The sequence below is a fragment of the Leptonotus elevatus genome, chromosome 7 (assembly GCF_054856555.1).
Source record: "Leptonotus elevatus isolate MCC_2025b chromosome 7, RoL_Lele_1.0, whole genome shotgun sequence".
Classification (NCBI taxonomy): domain Eukaryota; kingdom Metazoa; phylum Chordata; class Actinopteri; order Syngnathiformes; family Syngnathidae; genus Leptonotus; species Leptonotus elevatus.
The window spans coordinates 1,973,902-1,994,648 of NC_141245.1; the positions used below are offsets into that span (position 1 = coordinate 1,973,902).

A 20,747-nucleotide genomic window follows, 5' to 3' on the forward strand; every position below is an offset into this window, starting at 1 on the left:
TATTTAAATAAATGAAATCCCCACAATTAGTGACAATAATCATAATTAGTTGCTGCATCAAATATTTCAAAGTGTGGTTCTGAAATTGTTGTGATTGGTGCAGCATGTTAAAATGTATTTGGGTGAGACATTAACTGACATTGATCTTGATGGCTCATTTGGCAACTTTCACGGTCATCGGCATCACAATGAAAGCACTTGAGACTCCATTTGCAATATTTCTATATGGGTGTGCATGCTTGAATGAGTACGTGTGTAGATCACAGACACGGCTCACTATCTTTTGCAGGTGAAGGTGCAACCTATTTTAGGACATGCTTACTTTATGCTTGCGGTATTGCAAAAAATGATTAGCAGATGTGTCATAAGACAGGCACAAGGGTCATAAGAAAATGTAAAAGTACAAGTACATGCTGGCTCTTTAACATCTTTGACATTTGATCAAAGAAGAAAATGTCAAAATGGCTACTGTGGATAGGTCATACTGTTTCCCAAAATGTCTTAAGTCAAAATTATTTGAAACATTAAGACATATTTACATATTTCTATATCTTATCCTCATTGTATGGAGGACCAAAATTAAAAATAAATGACTAAATAAATAAATGAATAAAAGTGAAACAAAAAACGGATATAAAAAATAAATATGAATGGAAATAAAAACTAATATATATATATATATATATATCCCTAAATAAATACAAGTAAAAATAAATAAATAAATAAAAAACAAGATTCAAAAAATAAAAAGAAATGTCGAAATAAATACAAAAATAAATATATAAATATAATTATATATCAATTAATAAATAAAAATGCTCTGTTCTCACATTTATTTATTTCGTGCTGCAGACGCTCTGCCAGGTCGAAATGTTATTCAAATGAGGGGGCGGTCCTAAGCATGTCGTGGGTTGGGCTCTGCTGTTGCAAACTGCCTCGAGGAAGGAAGTCTCGCCGGCTTGCATGGAGAGCTCCAACAATAGACGACTATCTTGTCCACTGTCACCACGAGTTGTTGTCCAGCAAGTCAAGTTGCAAGTTGTGGTGACAGTGGACAAGATATTCGCCTATTGTTGGAGCTTTCCATGCAAGCCGGCGATGGCGGCCAGACTTCCTTGTTCGCAACAGTGGAGCCCATCCCAGAACACGCTTAGGACTGCCCCCTCATTTGAATAACATTTCGACCTGACAGAGCATCTGCAGCATGAAATAAATAAATGTGAGAGCAGAGCGTTTTTATTTATTGATTGATATTTATTTCTATTTATGTACTTATTTTTGTATTTGTATTGACATTTATTTTTATATTTATTTTTTGAATCTTGTTTTTTGTTTGTATTTTTTTTATTTAGGGATATATATAATTTTGTTGTTATTTCCATTTATATTTATATTTAATTTTTGAATTACATTTTTATATCCTTTTTTATTTTCACTTTGATTCATTTATTTAGTCATTTATTTATTTTTTAAATTTGGTCTTCCATACATTTGGTCTGGCTTTGGTCTTTCATCATGGGAGATACTGGTAATTTGAACAGTTTGTGTTGAATAAGATCCAATTTGTATTTAATAATATAATATTCAGTGAGGATAAGAAGCCAACAGAAATAGTGCTGAATGTCAACTAAATGCCCCTTTAATAAGAAAAGCACGTCAAATTGAAAATAAAATGAAGTAAGTGATAAAGTTAGCATGGGTTTTCCACACACAAGAAATTCCGATTTAGTACTTGAAGTAATCCTGTGAGTTTAAAAGCCTGGAAGACATTTTATTGCCTGCCTACTTATTGGGGGAAAAAAAGATAAGAATGGATTTAGTAGCCTACTGGCTTCCCTTAAGAGTTGATGATGAAATTCCTTTCAGTGGATCCTTATCCAGCAAAAGGCGTACAAAGCGGGAAGATGAGAACGCACATCTGCACATGTGCCAGGTAGAGAAAGAGCCCACTTGTATCAAATGGCACTTGTCCCAGAAAAGACTCAAGAAGAAAAAGGCTTTCCATGATTCAGTATCAATTGGCAACAATAGAAATGTCTACATGAAACAAAAGCTTTTTGGCAAAACATACGACCACTGTACAATATGCAAAGAGAATACAAACGAGACAAAGAGATGAAGAAACAATCAACTCTCATGGCAATCCTAAACTCTTTGGCTCAGTTACATCCAAGGTGGGAGTTGAACAGCAATGCCAAGCAACCAGTCTGGTGAGAACAAGGCCACTGTCAGCATCCAGTTTAGAAACTAAGCAAATCCTGAGAGGATACACCACAAAGTTGTGACGGAACCAATGTGTATTCATATGTTTTCCTTGAAAGAGGTCAACTTTGCATGCACGTGGCTAAAGCTGTATTTGACAAAGTGGTGCTAATCACAGCACAAACTAAGATCCCGGCTCAAAAAGTTCATCATCACCACCATCCTTGGCTTGACTGCTATATCGGTATCGAGAAGTGTACACAGATCCCTGGGCAGCGTCTTCTTTTTCGTCTTCCTCCTCATCAGATCTGAAGCTGTAGCGTCTTCTGCCGGTGGGGCTGGAGAAAGGAGGATTATACAATCTTAATATTCATGAAAGCAAAAATGACAAGCAATATATAATGTCCATTTAAAAGGCAATTAGTATGAGAATTCTTTGTTCCCCAAATCAGTGTATCCATGAGGATTTTCAGGGCATTGACTGGATCACAAGTGGACTGTTTTGGCCTCTCATCCAAACAGACAGGTGCAGTTGCAAGAACATGTGAAGGCAGCAGAACAGTCCACTTGCGATCGATTCAATGTCCTGAGAATGAAATACTATGGATGAATGAGATTATTCACTCCATGCCTCAGCCCTTTCGGATAAACATATACCCCCCCCCCCCCCCCCCCCCCCCCCAAATGTGATGAAACAAGCCCCTTTCACACTGGCCGTCAAGGACATAATTTTCACAGCTTCTTTTTTTACCGGCTCACTGTCATTTATGTAAAATGCCGATGCAGGGTTGAAATCAAGCAGCAAATTTTGGCTTCCGAGATGGTATTAGAGGCATAAAAGTATAGCAGGAAACCGGGACCAGAATGTAACATTCAATTTCCCACATTCCTATCTGAAAGCAACCATCATTATTCCAGATGCTTCATTTGACATCACCAGGCATTAAAATGTGTGAAGACTTGATGGCTGCAGAACGCAGTCTGACAAATAGAGGCCAATAAATTTAAGTTCTACTTATTACACCTCTGATGAGCCAATATGTCTGTGAGAAAGCGTGAAAAAGGGGCTACACACTGGAGATACTGAATCCCCCATTGTATTGTGAAGGTCAGGCAGATTTCAAATAACACTTCAAAGACAACAAAAACACATGCAATGTAGTATTTAAAGGTGTCAAAATTAGTGTGTTAATTTTGAGTTCATTTAAAGTTCCTTGAACGTCACAAATGATTAACAACGCGCGATGAATGACGGCCCCTTACTTGGAAAGCCTGTACTGGGGGAATTCCAGTCGCAATGCAGCAAACACGTCCACGTCAAAATTTAGCAGGAATAAATTTACATTTGTGGAGACTGAGGTCAAGTTGTATTTTACAATTTTAAAAATGTGCGGAATTTTACAAGTTACTTCATGTTAATGATTAGATAGCTCTTAATATGAAAAGAAAACTGAGCTGTTACCAATGTATTACAAATGCAATTATGCCATCTAGTGGCGGAAAAATGACCTCAACACAAATCAATACAACACTTGTTTTTTACAATACAGTACAGTACATCATTGTAATTTTAACTCAATTTTATGAATTATTATGAAATGACTGCTTCAATGATAAAGATGCAGTCATATTTCTATTAATTAACATTTTTCCCCACTTTTCTGTTAAGAGTATGAAAACCTAGGAAAAATACTTCATTGTGCATTTTATTGTACGTTTAGATAAAACGTGTGATTAATCATGAGTTAACTATTGAAGTCATGCGAATTTTAATCGTGTGACACCCCTAGTAGTAGTGTTGTCACGATACCAAAATTTTGACTTCGGTACTTTACCTGTATAAAATACCTCGATACCGGTACTGAAACGGTACCGCGAGAAAAATCGAAAACATCAGCAAAAGCAGCAAAATTATTTATATTTTTAATTACCGGTAATTCAAAATATTAGGATGTATACATGTTAATTGATGTAAATACTGTATATATTTAGGTATATACTGTATGTGCTTTCACATTGCATGCCATATTCTTGAAGTACTGTATTTGACTGCATTTGATGTCATCCGTTTTAAATATTGGTAATACAGTGGCACTCCCATGAGTCAATGTAACGTTGCTAGAGTGTGCATGCATGTCTCTGCTTCTCTCCATTACGCTCCCAATTAGTCGAATGCTTAATCAAATACTACAAACTGGGAACAAAATAATTCACACTAGATTTATTTTTTAAGGGACATGTCAAAAATGCGTCACAACCTGTCGCTCTGTCAGTCATCTGGGCTTTTTCTATGCATACCTGTGTTTATTGAACGCACCTTGAGCCCACTGCAGGGCCAGGAGTGATTGTTGCGTTTTCTTCTGCTTTCACCGCGAAAAATATTTGCTCGTGGCTGTCAGCAATGTAAGAAAAAATTCCATGACACTTTGCGAGTCATACTTCTCAACGAGAAGTGGACGGCCAGCGAGCGCTACACTTAATTAGCGCGTCGTGCTTCTCAACGAGGCGTGCATGCTCAGCAAGCGCTTCAGTGTTCAGTGCGTGAAGCCATCTTCCTGTGCCCTCTCACACACAAGCTGAAAGAGGCGTGCCGCTTAGACAGGTGGCCATACGTGCATGTGTACCCGCCTTTAAAAGTTGGCGGGCTGTCTTGTTTTTTTGTTTTTTTTTAAGTACCAGTGCTGAATTTTTTTTATACCAAGCCGTTTTTTTATGCCAAAACATCAAGGTACGGTACTGGTACCCGTATCCCGTGCAACACTACCTAGTAGTATTAAACCTGGAAACACCATAACTTGTAATAATGGTTATGATATAACTGACTGTTTTTTAAAATCTAAAACAGCAGTGGAACCTCGGAGTTTAAACGTCTCAGAACTCGTACAATTCGGACTTCAACCAAAAAATCTGAGTAAAAAATGCCTCAGAGTTTAAACTCATTTTCGGAGTTTGAACACCCAAGCAAAGCAAGCTAAACCGAACATACTTTGTAAACAGGTAGCTGAGTAAAGCTGAGCGAAGCCGAGTGAAGCCGAGCAATGCCGAATGCTCACGCTGCGGTAGTTGAGACACTGCTCATTTCCAGTCAGATCATAAATACTCCCGGATACTTGCGAGTGCATTTGGATTTTTCCACAACAATTTTCTTCGCCATGGGCCCAAAGAAAGACAACAGTGCCAGTGGCAGCAAAGAAAAACATACAGTGCTACGAACCACAGTGGAATTAGGAAAGAGATTATCGCGCAGTTGAAACTACCACGACTACTTCTGTAAATACTGGCACAAGGACCCCCCCCCCCCCCCCCTTAGCTGTTCAACAACGTGCCTGACGTTAAACAACGCACGCAAGGACCGCTTAGGAGTCTAACAATACGCCCAATGTAAAATACACAAAATCAGCACTGAACTAAAGCTAGCATTAACATAGCATTAATCATCCACTGATGCCATCATACCACAACAAAAAAGGTAAGGTATTTTTTATTGTTTAAATACTGTACAGGGTATTAATGTAAAAAATATAAATAGAAATTAAAATAGGAATGTTTTTGTTTTTGGAGCTTGGGAACGGGTTAATTGCATTTACATTATTTCCTAAGGGAAAAATGTTTCGGAAGTTGAACAATTCGGACTTTGAACACTTCGCAGGAACGAATTATGTTCAAACTCTGAGGTACCACTGTATACTACAAACTGGGAGTTAGTTATGGTCAGTTGTGCATTCTTAGGTGGTATAATTAGGTGCCTCCAAGTGTCATTGTGGGAGAGTTCCCCGTTTTATTTTCCCTTTTCTAGTGAGATGTACCAAATTGAAGTAATTTAACTCATTCACTCCTAGCCATTTTCACTGAAGCAACCCCCTTTGCTCACAGCTGTTTTACTAAATTTTGACTGATTTTGCAAGGCCCACAGATTATTGTGTTCTATGGCTATAAAAACATTATTAACAAGATTATAGTCACTTCTTTCATCAGGAAAAAAGTAAATTTGTATCTGTTTCCGTTTTGCTGCAATTAGCTAAGTTTCATCATTATTCACATTCCTTGTGAAAACTGTCAAAAAGAGCTTGTTGCAACATGGGCCTGGCTGATCTCTTATACTCTGCTGCCACCTTCTGGCCATTTTTGGTAATAAATACCATTGCTTTAAACCGCCTCTTCATGTCAGAAGCTGCATCAAAACCTTCTGTATGCTCTTCAATAAAAACAAACAAACATGGAAACATGTTTTTTGTGAGGGAAGGACACTTGCAACGTTTTTATACATTTTTGGGTTTGAATGAGTTAAAGGCTGAGCAAAATGGGTAAGAATGCGTACCCAGACAAATACTTCATCGTACCACATTAGCAATTAAGTGGTAGATTTGAGAGACAAACAGTGCAAACATGCTATGTGACTCCCCGTCAAAAAGTGCAAAATGCAGTGCACGTTTGGATTACACCATGCTGTAAATCGTTTTGTTTTTGTTTTTTTAAGATATGTTGATAGCAGGCAAGCACCTACTGCCTGCTTCATTCGCTATCGGGCCGATACAAGTACTTCATCATCAGGCTGTCCACCTTCTTCTTCCTCTTCTTGTCCTTCTTTTTGGTGAGGGCTTGTTGGCACTCACTTTGAGGCCGATCCTCTGCTTCCTCTTCTGGGTCGACAACCTTCTGAGATGGGGCTCGCTTCACACTGCTAGAGCTGCGGTAGGAGATGGTGGAGGCACTCGAGCTTGACCCTGAGTCAGAGTCAGAATCTGATGATGATGAAGGTGATTCTTCCCTCTTTCTGGACTTTTTCTTGGACTTTTTGGACCTCTTGGAAGAGCTGCTCCTGTGACTACGATTGTCACTTGAACTTTCAGATTCAGAACTATGACTTCGCTTCTTCTTCCTGCCTTTCCCTTTGCTCTTGCTCTTGCTCCGGCGACTACTACGGCTGCTGGAGCTGCAAGATGGTCTTATGCAGCTCACAGCTGATGCAGACCGTTGAAGATTACTGCCGGGACAAGTTCCTATGCTCAATTTATTGTCTGCATCCACTTTAGATTTTCCTTCCTCGTCCTCAGAGTAGTTCAAGCAACTCCGCTTGAATTGAATTGGTTTGAAACTCAACACTTCATTGATGGCTTTTTCCAGGTCTGGGTCGAGGAAGTTCCGATGGCTGACAGGTTTGATATCCGTGTTATCGGTGAGATCGTTATCTGCGGCTGATCGAGCTTGTGGGGGCGGCATGGAAATACTGCGTCCGGGGGAAGAATGGCTGTAAGATGACCGCTCGGTGAAGGCCACACTCCTGCTGTCATCCAAATCCAGATCAAACTCACTCAGATGGCAGCTACGTGCGAGTGACATCCGGGAATCAGCTTGACTGACACTACCAGGACTGCGACCGCCAGATCGTCTGCTCAAGCAAGGGCTGCTGGGGTCACTGCCATATAGTGACCCTCTCCCGCCACGCTCGTCTAACCGTGAGGCGCTTTGATGATGTCCAAGAGGGTTTGAGAAACCCAAGCTTAGGGTAGACTTGGTATCATCCCCTGGGCTCAAGCCAAGACAAGTCGAGGCCCGCTTTGGTGGAATGAATGAAACTGTTGATTCTTTGTCAATTTCACTCCAACGGCTTTCCATGCCTTTCCTGGCCCGGCTGTTGGCATTTGAGTACGCCTGAGAGATAACCGATTCTCTGTCAACCATGTCATCCGCTGCCAATGATTTCTTCCTGGAGCCGGATGAGTATGTATCATCTTGAAGATCAGTGCTTTTGGATTTAGACTTTTGGAAAGACTGATCATCCTCCAAGTCAGCATTTTCCTTCAGGACACTAAAGAGCTGGTCTCCTTTAGAATCCGGGTTGGAACGTTTTCTGTAGCTGAGAGAGCTCATAACGGATAATGGTCGGCTTGTCTCTACATCTTTGCACTCCTTATTTGCCTCTTTCCATTCTTTATCATCTGACCACTCTTTCCCTTCTTTTGCATCTAAATTTAAAGCAAATCTTGACAGACTACAGTGGTAAGTCCGTCGGACAAAAGACAATGGGAGAAAAATGACAAAAATGAGTTTGTAGACACAATATTGGAAAAACATGGTATGGATCTTGAATATTCGATATTATTGCATGAAATAATACATTTCTGTGGGGCAAAATTAATTTTTTAAATGTATTTATACTGTTCTCTTTAGGCATGGGCCGATTTTAGATTCTGACCGTAAGATAACTGTGACCTAAAATATTGCACTGTATCACAGTATTAAAATTACAGCTCTTAAATGTCCTTTAAAAATATATATATTTGGGGAAATAAAAATAGCATTTTTTTCCCATTGAATACAATGTATTTAATTTTTAAACAAAATATAGAATATTCGGTAACATGTATACCATGTTAAGTTTTTTTTAAATAAATAAATAAATGTTGATATTCTTCTTCTGTTTAAATTCTTCTTAGCAAGTCACAGTGTCCCATCACTGGTAAGCAATTTAAAAAGTGCTAAGGTCAGCATATGTCTCTTTTCTCCGCCCGTCCTCCTCCTCGCTAAGGCAATTAACTTCATAGAGGCTGCTCTTTAACTTAGCGCTATAGGAGCACATTACCGGTGAAATCTTGACTCTTTACAGCAACACTAAGGAACTTTCAGGTTACATTGATTATGGCGGCATAAAAATGATTCAGACCCCCTCAGGCCATGGCAAAGGTACCAATAAACTAGGTTTTTTTTTCATGAGAAAAGTTATGAAAATATTTTATTAAGGTTGAAAAGTTCCTTAGAGCTACTTTAAAACCACAGTAAATCATCAAACCAGTTATGGGCCCAAGCCTAGTTCTCTTACTTGTGATCTGCATATTTTATGTGCTATTATCGTGATAACTCATATTTATATATCATTGCTGTTGGGCGGAGTACTTGTGCAGGCACAATGACAACTTTTCAGGAAATCAAATACAGGGCTGTGGACACAATGAAACCGAAAAAAGAGCAAAGTGACAACATTATGCAGTATAAATATTGTCTGACTAGACATTTTGATGAGCAAATCATGAACCTTCAAAAGTATTACATTTAGAACAGTGAGGCAAATTTTAATTTTTTGATTTTGTGGATGACAAATCCACAGATTAAAATAAGCGTACATTTATGCCAAATATTGTGAATGAAAAAATTATGATAATATTTTTATTTCTTTTTGACCATTTTTTCCTTTTATGTCAGGCTGCCGCAACACTTTGGCTACGTTCACACTGCAGGCAAATGCGACCCAGACCGGATTTTTTTGCCCAAATGCGACCTGTATCTGACTTTTTTATGTCAGTCTGAACGGCTCAATTCAGATTTTTTCATATCCGATCTGGGTGACTTTCATATGTGGTCCTAGATCGGATACGTATCCGAATTTTTGTAATGCGACCGCAGTCTGAACGGCCAGGTCGCATATATCCGACCAACGTCGACGTAATCAAAAGTCCAAATATGCACTCCGCGCGGGCGGGGCATTAAGCTTGATTTATGCTTGACACATCCGCGAGGTCCGCACAGCTCGGGAGACATACCTATAGCGTGAATCGGCAAAGTTGTTTCGAGTAACAGTTAAGATGACATTTGTGGTGGTGATATTAGTAATTTAGCCACGCAGACGGCTCATTTATTGCGCGCGGCAATGACGTGACGTCATCGTTAGGGAGGGAAAAAAAGGAGAGGTCTCCGTGAGATGAGGCGCTCGAACAGGCTTGCTTCATTTTCACAAAATATTATTTCTACCTCCTCCTGCATCACTCCTCTGTAGATATGAGATGGTAAAAATATGAGCCCCGACGATGGACTTATAAAAAGTCCGTGGCTCTGACACGCTGGACCATATGAATTTTCTTCCGCAAACACAGCGTTGTGAGTGATGGTGTATCTTCTTCTGCACATGCAGGTCACTTTGGGGACGCATTACGTCCACGCAGCAGACAGACTGGGGTCGCAATTAATGGGTAATGTGAACGCTTACTTAAAAAAAATCTGATTTCACCCCAAAAATCAGAATTGAGCTTTAAGACCTGCAGTGTGAACGTAGCCTTTGTTTGGATTTTTAGATGTGTGCATGTGATTCTGTCAGTGTCTCACTAGCCTGAATTTCACCTATAAGAACAAAACAAGTTTGCCACTGGATTCAAAGTCATAGTCAGTGAGTCAAACTAAGTAAATTCATATGTAGTTAGACGAAGAAAGATTTTCACCAACCCAGTGAAGCCATAGTGTTGTGACTGTTTATGAACGTGTGGGTTGATTTCCCACTCTGAAAGGCTCAAACAATTTATGTCTGTTGATCTTTGACCTGAAAAACTGATTATTTTGATGGTAAATGTGCTAGCAGGTAAGCTCAATTGAGTGTGTCTTATTTAGAGTGAAGTCAAAGTCCTATGGGCTTGGTGACAAATTTAGAACAAGCTGTCAGTTGACAGGCAGGCATTGATCTGATGCTCGTGAGCATTTCAAGTCTAATACAGTCTGAATGGACTGCAGAAAAAAAAAAGCTATCGCACAGACAGTACGGTCGGTGTTTGCTTTTTCACTGACCTGGAGCTCTTCAGGCTGCCATCATCTGAAAAATTCTTGGCAGATCCTTTACTTTTGGACAACCAGGATTTCACACCATCCACACGACCCTCCACCTCAGAGTCAGTATCTGAATCCCCTTGACTAGTGGGGAGTCAGAGACAGAAAACAAGTCAGAGAGGCAAAGGAGAGGCAGTTGCAAAGAGGGTTAGATATAGAATCAGTTCAAAGAAATGTGCAGGAGAGTCAAAAGCAGCAGAAATCAGTAAAGCCCTTGCAGGAACACAAGCATTGTGTTATTTCTGCAGGATAAAAGACATCTAAATCTAAAAAACACACATGTAAAAAATACCCTTTTAAAACACAAGCATATGAGGTTAAACACACACAAACACTTCACAGCAGCTTCTCACTTTTTACATTGTTAGATTGTTGAAATCTTTGTTATGTGGCAGTGGACATCACAACACTCAGTCTTCCAAAGCTGTCAAAATAAATAAATAAAAATCTGTTCTAGATAGCAGCGTAATAAACCTCTTCCGCAATCTAGGTCTAAAGTCATTGAACATGACCATGAAAACCAATTTTATTGCCCCCATGATTTAGTTTTGATCTGCCTATTTTAGCCCAAATAACCAGTAGTCTACCAGCAATAATAAAGTATGTGGGTCTCTTTTGGCTATCATTAGTGGAATCTGAATCAGAATCTGTTTAAAAAAACAAAAAAACAACAACTCACATCTTGTTGTGGAAGAAACAAACAGTTGAGCCCCAAAATGTTATGTTGCATCTTTAATTAAACTCATCAGTTGACAGACACAAACACTTTCAGGATTTTAAAGGGGACATTTTTTTATCCTGTGAAATCCAAATGTTCAGCTTGTTTCCTCCTTCCTTATGGAACCCATAAAATAAGTGTAAATATTTTACAAATCCACCTTTAATGACGAAAGTTCGACAACACCAGACTGGCAAACACTGCCAAGGGATCGAAATGCATTTTCGTAATTTTGCCGCTGTTGAATGAAAATGACATCACAGTTGCTCAGGGCTCAGTTAATAACCAATCACAGCTCAACCTGATAAAACAGGTAAGCTGTGATTGGTCGTTGCCTGAGCAACTGTGATGTCATCTTCTGTCGAAAGTGGCAAAATAGCCGCTCGCTGAGAAAGATAAAAACGGCTAGATTTTGCTGCTTAACTCATATTCCACAAATGTAATATTAATCAGAATGTCATGTTTAGACTAGTGAGGTCACATATAAGTCAACATATTATTGTCAAAGTTGATTTTCCCTTTAAGCAAGCTCATGTCAAAGATTGATGAGAAACACATCCTCTTTGTCTCCTGAAGGAAACTAGTCATTAAGTCTATGAAATATTCAAAAGGACTTATGGGACAGCAAATCTCACTACAGGCTGCAGTTCATTCAAAATAAATCACTGTCCAACATGACAGACACACTTAAACCACAACAATGTCAAAAAAATCTTCTGCTACACATTGACTTCTTTTATGCCAATATACAGAACCTAAGGGGGGAAGTGTGCTTCATGCTGGGTATAGGAACACATCGTCAGTGATATTCATGCATCTCAGGATGCAAGGGCATGCAATCAGCACCAGGGTAATGAGGAATCTCTAAGCACTGTTGATGATGCATTATCCCCAAGTCTTTTGCACCAAAGGAAACCCTCTTTAGGTTATTTATGTATCTCCCTCTACAGTACTATAAGGCTGTTACTTTTAATTTAATTGGTTACTGTGAAGATATTGTGTCCAAACCTGTGGACATTATCGCTTCCACCAAACAGTACAGTTGAGTTCCGTTGGTCACAACATGGTTTGAACAGTGAATCAGTTCCATCACAGCACTCACAGAACACTTATTGGTGACTTCAGCACGGTTACGGCCTTTAAAGTGCTGTATGCAACTTTCTTGGCTTTGTGGTTTATTTAGAGTTCTGTTCATGTCATCTGTTTATCAGTAATAATTGGCGGGAAGAGAAAAAAAAAAGACAACCATTTTCTACCGCTTAGTCTGTTCAGGGTGAGCTGGAGCCTATCCCAGCTGACTTTGAGCAAGTGGCGGGGTAGGTACACCCTTCGATGTCGTTTCCATTTCCACTGACTGTGTACTGTATCACTGGAAAACCGAACTGTACTGCAAGGTGGAAAAGTCGCTTTGAAGCAAAAGCAAACATTTAATAACACCAAAATGTCTCAAGTATTAAGACGAGCGATAGACCGATATGTGGTTTTTTTTAGGACTTATACTGATGCCGATTATTAGTAGTCAAAGAGGCCAATAACCGATATTTGAAGTTGAGATTCATTTGCAGTAAAAGGTGGAGAAAAAAATATTGGTGTCAACATTTTTAAAAAATAAAAATGCCAATCTTGACTCTGTTGTTTTGTCTTAAAGCATGTTTATTGAACAATTTTTCAGACTTTTCAAACGGAAAAAGTTATTTCTATTTTTTTAATCTCAAACAATTCACATCCTTTTAAATTTCTAACAAAACATCCATGGAGCTCCCAAACTTATAAGTATGTCCTAAAAAGTTAAATGGAAACGGAAGCAAGTAAATACCATAGCTCTCTATAGTTTTTTTAAGTAAATATTTTTTCCTGTGATTTAAAAATACCTGAAATTTTTAACTTTCTCATTTCTTAGTTTTAATATTGAACAAAAACAAATGGTTCAAAAGGTACCCAGGGTCAGTAGCATCCCTTATAAAGTTAACTGAATTTTTATTAAATAGCTCCCTGAGATTAAAATGGTTTTGGATTTACCTTATATCGGCCGTCAAATAAAAAAAGAAGAAGCCGATACCGATATTCGTCAAAATGCCCAATATCGGTGCAGATAATCGGTCTATCCCTAATTAAGATTCAAAATTAGACAAACTGGCTTTGAACTCAGGTTTTCTTTTAAAAGGGTATCCCTTTAAGCACAGCTTCTCTGCGTTCAAAGACTCTTGAATGCCGCATCATTCCCAGTGGTAAAAAATAAATAAATCAGAAACTTAAGTTCCTCACGTTCTGTTCTTTCTTTTCTGATACTTTGTCACCATGTCTTGTAAACTGGTGGAAATGATGGATGGACAAACAAAACAGAAGACATCAACAAAAAGACAGAAAAAAATCAAACGGAAAATATCCAATGTGATGATTGTGAAGTTCTTGATGGTGTTTTTTTTTCTCTTAACAATAAACTAAACTACCTTATCTGGACACATAGAATGAACTCAGCATGCAACCTTATCTGTGTCTTGTAAAGTGAGTGAAGAAAAGCTTTTCAGAGTGAAGAGTAAAGTGTTTTCACTCTGCCAGCAGGCATGACAGAGGAAGTGCATTTTCTTTGGTATGTATATTAACCACATTGAGTCAATAATAAAATAATTAATAAAATAATTCACATTCACAAGAAAAAATTATCGTACAGTAAATAATTGCTATGCAAAGAAAGTTGTGTAGTTGGAGCATGGTTGATAAAACCATTTAAACCTACTGAATACGCAAAATCCGGAAAAATAAAGAATTAAACAACGTTCAGTACAAGAAATTTGACCGCTGTTCATTTCAACTTGCTCATTCTAGAAGTGGAGAGAAGTCTTGGCATTATATTACCCGAGTCATCCATGTAATAGTCGATAGAATAATCAATTCTAAAAAGATTTGTGCGTGACAGCATTAATACACACTTAATAGTCCTCTCACAGTTAGGATCAGGTGAAAATAAACAATCGTAATCCTAACCCTGAATGCATAATCCTGTAATAATAAAATAAGAACTATATTATTGTAATAAATTCTCTCTCAGCATTCTGGGTCAGAGCAGACTAAACACAAGCTGGGTCATTAATTACAAATTACAGTGACTGATGCTATTCAGAACAAGAAAGTCCTTATACGAAACTACTGTATGGCCCTTTTACTATTTGATGTCTTAGCAATATCATGACCAAGTCAACATAAAGGACTGATTGATTGGAAATATTTCTGCCATTCAAAAACTGTTTACACTCAAACCCCTTTATATTTGTTTGCAAACAACCATGTGTTACTATGTGCATCAGTGTCATTTATTACCTGTTGATAAGGTCTTCATTGTCATCACTCTCCATTTCATCCTCAATGGCAGCCTGGAGGTCACCTATCCTTTTGAATGCTAGTTTCAGGTCTGCTTGCAAGCTCTGATTTGCAGCCTCTAAGCTCTCAATGTCCATTTCCTATTCATGATATAAAGGACAAAATGAACCTCTCAAAAGTAGTTCATTATTTGGCTTTATAATGGAACACTACTATAAGTCTTATCACTTGCTTGCTGATTAGACTTTTATATCATTATCATCTATCGCATACTAACCAGCTCATGCTTTTTGCGGCTGGCCTCTCCTTCCTTTTTGGCAAGTTCACCCATCTCTTCTTTCATGTCACGAATCTGTCTCTGCAATCGCTTACTCTGTTCTTTCTCCCGTATCTCACTGCTGCTGCGTTGATCTCGCTCCTCTGTCAGTTTTTCCAAATTTTCCTTGAGACGTGCTACAAGGCTCTGAAAAAAGGATGTAGGATTAGACTCTAAAACATTGTTAGAAATATCTTCAAACTGACACAAAAGTATTGTGTGCAGTACATTTTGTGCATACATTCAGTATGCATATAGGGTAGTGTCTTTTTGTAAATGGACTGATTAAAGCCTGTTTCTATATTTTGACAACCAGAAACATTCAGTCCCTTTTGTTTTCGATGATGAGGAAGCAAAATGGGACTGATATATATATATATATATATATTTTAATGTACTAGTATAATTTAAAAAAGGTTTTAAAAATAATTTTTAATATCCACCCGTTTGTTTTCCCTTTTTCCCTTTCCCCAGAGTTCAGTTTGATTCGATTTTGATTAATGACCTCCCCGCCCCGAATATATTCTATTCACTTTAGTTCAATCCGATATCGATTACTTATGGCACATTAATGCTTCTTAAATGTCAAGGACATGATAAAAACTCCACAAATATTTAATTCCAAAGTAAAGTTTGCAGAGGCAGTAACTGGTCAAATGATTTAGTTTATTAGTGAAAGTAACACGTGTTATAATTACGTAAAATTCCTTAACAAATATTGACATGACCAAGGATGAGATATTTGATATTATATATATAAAATATTTTCCTAATCTAATTCAATAATTGTAAATATAAATTAAAAATATTCTGAATTGTCTTAAAGTGCAATAGTCAGGTATTTCATAAATGTAAGAAAATACTTTTAAATTCATGCGAACAATAAATTTCAAGAAAACAGTAAGATCCCCCCAAAAATGGCCTTTAAAATTATATTTTCTTAAGAATTTATGGGAAAAATATATATATAAAATAATTGATTCATGGTTTTATGAATCGGTATCGGACTTGAAAAGGAATTGATTTAATATCGATTATTCGATTATTTTATTATTTTTTTTAACCCAGCACTCTCAATTTCACTATAGGTGGGAGTATGATGACCTTTTTCTACTTATACACTTTTGTGTCAGGCACAAAATAAAAGTAAGACCATAATGCAAACTAAAGGTAAAACAGGGATAATAATCAACAAGGTATTCAATAAAATCTTATAGAGATGTTATGTTCATGTGGGCATATTTACAGTATACTGTATGTCCATTACCATTTGTTTCTCTGGTCTTGCATATTTGGCTCACCCAACTGACCATTTCCCATCCATTCCAATAAACTGGAACTTCACTACTGCTGTCTTTGGCTCTCACCTCCAAGCGTTTGACCTGAGTCTTCTCAAACTCCAGCTTCGTTTCAAGTTCACGGATCTTGGCCTCCTGCCGGCTCACGAGTGATTTCTCCACCATTGACTGCTCCTGGAAGTCGAGTTGACTCTGGAGGGCTTGCATCTATGTCAATGTAAAGCATAAGTTAGTTTTTTCTTTCTTCTTCTTCTCTTTTAATATTACAACTCTCAAATGTAAAAAAAGAAGGGAAAAAAGAAGAGAAAAAAGAGATTAAAGCTGTTGTACCTTAGGTTCTTTTCATTCTCTCTAAAATGTCTTAGGGGAGGCACACTTTTAAATTAATTAACTCGTCAAGAAGGTCTTTAGACACATTTTGTATAGCTAATCATGCGGGGCTGAATGACTGATCCACAAGCTTTAATTATATTGTAATATTTTAGGATGGACTTTGTTATACAGTACATTATCGTCTACACAGGTTCCCCATTTTGCATTGTGCACAGCAGAGAAATGCCAACAGAATGTACTGGAAATGACAAATATCAAACACTTACTGACTGTATGTTGTAATACAGTAAATTCCTATGTTGTTGTGATAAACCATTAATTGGCACCTTCACATGCTTTTACTGTGTTACCTTAGCTTATGAGTACCCCAACTAACAAGCAGCTGGCGCTGGCGTCAGGTTTTTAACTTTACTTGCAAGCAATAACTTGAGTTACAAATGTATTTAAGGCCCTGCACCGCTCCAGTCAAGTGGGATAAAAATTGAGCAATTAAGGTAAAACCTCTTAGTGAATCCTCAGTTCACTAACATATTGTTTTATAAAAAGAAAATAAATGAAAAAAAAAGAAGGAGATAATGGGTTCACAAACATTTTTCACACAGTATTAAAAAATAAAATACAAATAAAGATTGTGCTAAAAAAATAAGCTAAAGTTTTCTACTAAATAAAAAACTTTTGGCTTAATTACGCTTTTTAAATTATTTATTATTGTTATTTTAGCAATGCCTTGCTATTTTTCATATTTAGAATTTACAATACTTTTCTTCAGCAAAACCATTTAACAAATATGTGGGGGGGGGGGCTTGAAATGGATTACTCATAGCATTTCTTTTCATTACACGAAATATATGTACAGTGTAACTGCTGTTAAGTGCTTTGAGTTACGAGCATGGTCTAAGAACAAATACACCTTGCAAGTCAAGGCATCACTGGAGTCCAGGATATATTCTGTAACATCAGAAACCAACACATCCAGTCTATTGATATCATTTGTTTGGTTTCTGTTCACTAATCATTTCATTTATTAATATTGTTTAGGAAGAAATCTTTGGCTTTACGCCCTTCCACAGACTGTACATATTCACCGGTAATCCTTCTGAAAGACAACGTAGTGGCTAAAGCAGAAAAATAGCACACTTACGGTCTCATGCACTTCCTGCTTCTCTTTGAGGGTCTCCTCCAGCTGTGCTTGAAGGTCACTGATCTGAGCCAAATTCTGGGCTGACTGAAACCACAAAAACAGCGGAACGATTTGGAAGAGTAAACAAAACCATATACTAGATTATTATTTTTTTTTATCATATATACAACCTAAATTAAGAATAACATGATAATGCCGTCGCTAATGTATTGTAAAGAAATCCACCTGGTATAGTTCTAGGCTGGAGAAAACAGTTTACAATGTGAAACATGCAACTCATGGTGCTGGATTTGAGAAAGGGTATACTGATGACTCTGTTTTACTTGAACAAATCTGACCGGAACATACTTCTCGCTTGAACAATACACATTCCGCTGCAACCCCGCGTCGATGAATAGATAAATTCGCAAGACGAAGTAACCTTGCCAGCAAGATGAATTCTCGCGGTATTTGTGAGTTCACAAACTCCCTAGAATACATCTTGTACCGCTCCCGCTGATACGTTTGCAGCCGCATTTTTTGATCGGACCAATCAGGCGTTGTTGAGGCAGGACGAAACCAATAAGACGAAGGGGCATACTCTTATTTCATTATTATAAACTGACAACAATCAAAATATGGTTAATATATTGTGATTCTGGGGCTGAAATGGATTAACTGCATTTCGATTCATTTCAATGAAAAATACTGCCTCAGGTTGCAATCGTTTACAATTTGATAACAGGATCACAGAATAAATTTAATTCGGAACCCGAGGTTCCACTGTAGTTGTTAAGTTATTTTCACTTTGCTGGTTATCACTTTGTTGGTTACTCCTATTCTGGTGTAATTGTGAATATTGTTGCTGTAATACTACATACTAATTTTCCTCACAGGATAAAAAGTATCTATCTACTACTGTATCTGGTTATATGTCTGTGTATCTATCGTGATTGTGTTGGACGTAAAATGAAGGGGGGGGGGGGGCAGACCTGAGCCACAGCAGCCTTGTGCTTTTTCATTAGCTCATTCAAATCTTCCTGGTCTTCCTCCATTCTTGTCTGCAAGTCATTCTTCTCCCTTTGCAGACGACTCAGCTGTTCCTCCAGCTGGAGTGCAAGAACAAACGCAAAGATCACAAGTATGTCAGATAACACTAGAGAAAGGTTAATCTAACTCCTAAAAGCCAAATGTTGTCACAAACTGTAATAGGATGTGTCTTATGAACAGTACAACCCTTAAATAATAACCTAATTTGAATTTAGTGTTATAACATGAAGTCCTGCTTTAGCCTTAGCTTGACTAACAATCTCCATAAAATCACCATGACCGACCATTCACCCTAAATGCGGTGACAGGGAGACAGCTTTACTTCTTTCCACCCAGTCATGAACGGCATACCACAATTCCATCATAAACTGCCAACTGTGGTGATGAGACCCTCAGAGACATAAAAAATAAAAAACATACTCAAAAAGCTGAGGGAGCAGAAGAGACGAATACTGACCGCCTGCTTTGTTTTGGAGATGTCCTCCATTTGGACATGCAGGTCTTCAATCTCCACTTCCATGGATTTACGAGATTTAACTGCAGCTGCACAAGTGAATTCGGACTCCTCCAGCTAGACATGGAAGTGAACAGAAAAAGTTAATACATAATTTATGAAACAAAGTAAAATGTACAGCAGATGACCTGGTTCTTTAGTTGAGCAATTTCCCGCTTGCTGGGTGCATTGTTCTTTATGTGGTCTAACATGATCTGAGCATCAGCCAGCAAAGTCTTGGTCCTCTTCAGGTCTTTCCTCAGACGTTTCTCAGTCTCACTGTCACCACTTCTCACCTGAAGGTGAAAGTAAGACTGAACTGATACAGTTGAAGATACAGGTAACAGTTTTGTTTAACTTTGTATTGTATTACAGATTGTGGTAATCGTTAAATAGCATTAGTATAAATGAACTCATTCACTCCCAGTCGTTTTCACTGAAGTAACCTCCTTCGCTACTGGCTGTTTTACTGGATTTTGGCAGATTTTGCAAGGTCCACAAAATATTCTGTTTTATTGCTTTAAGAACACGGAAGCTACCAAAAGAAAGATTAAAGTCTATTCTTTCCTCAGGAAAATAAATAAATTTGTATCCGTTTCCGTTTTGCAGCAATTAGCATTATAATATAGCTAAATTTCACCATCATTATTCACAAACCTGTTTAAAACAGTCGGGAAAAGAGCTTGTTGGCCCTGGCTGATCTCTTATACTCCACCTGCTGGCCGTTTTTTTTAATAACTACCATTGCTTTAAGCGACCTCTTCAGATCAGAAGCTGTATCAAAGCCTTCTGTATGCTCTAGCATAAAAAACTAACACAAAACACGTATTTATACGATTTTGGGAGTGAAGGACAAAGTATTAAAAACATATTTATACGTTTTGGGATTTGAATTAGTTAATATAGAACAGGTATGTGTACAGTATAATGTACAAGTTAAAATCATTTCTGCTGTAGTTACCTCTGTATAAATCCGTCAGCTGGTACATTCCTTTTGTCAGTAGATTAAAGGGAACATATCTTATGGAAAAGTGAGTTTTTATTTGATTGTTGACTAATAGTCGGGTTTCAGTGGGTGCCCGCCCATCAAAGTGTGAAATTAGACAACCAGCTACATCATTCTGTGAGCACCCTATTTACGAAAAGATGCCTGTAAGCAACGCAATCAGAACTCAAATTCAAATAGTAATGCACGCATGACTAGGTTGGGCGAAGAACTGTAATGTGCATGCGATGCTATGGAAACACAAACGTGTCAAAGTCAAAAGCTAAGCCGAGTTGCTCCATTTGTATGCTAATTAGTGACAAAC

At 37.9% G+C, this 20,747-nt stretch overlaps 1 protein-coding gene across 4 annotated transcripts in view; it reads right to left on the minus strand.

Annotated features, from left to right (window-relative positions):
• Nucleotides 1-2,395: 2,395 nt before the first annotated feature.
• myo18ab (myosin XVIIIA b) overlaps nt 2,396-20,747 on the minus strand; it is a 118,911-nt gene continuing 100,559 nt past the window's right edge. For 3 of the 4 annotated variants that reach the window (XM_086079827.1, XM_086079825.1, XM_086079826.1), the window contains 11 exons: nt 19,587-19,733; nt 19,402-19,515; nt 18,887-19,003; nt 17,916-17,999; nt 16,511-16,648; nt 15,105-15,290; nt 14,828-14,967; nt 13,775-13,819; nt 10,753-10,875; nt 6,707-8,194; nt 2,396-2,540 (listed from right to left, as the gene is read on the minus strand). In XM_086079827.1, the coding sequence (XP_085935953.1) occupies nt 6,715-8,194; nt 10,753-10,875; nt 13,775-13,819; nt 14,828-14,967; nt 15,105-15,290; nt 16,511-16,648; nt 17,916-17,999; nt 18,887-19,003; nt 19,402-19,515; nt 19,587-19,733 (2,574 nt within the window). In that variant the 3' untranslated portion in view covers nt 2,396-2,540; nt 6,707-6,714. The remainder of the gene's footprint in view (nt 2,541-6,706; nt 8,195-10,752; nt 10,876-13,774; nt 13,820-14,827; nt 14,968-15,104; nt 15,291-16,510; nt 16,649-17,915; nt 18,000-18,886; nt 19,004-19,401; nt 19,516-19,586; nt 19,734-20,747) is intronic. The other variant, XM_086079824.1, reaches the window with a different exon arrangement.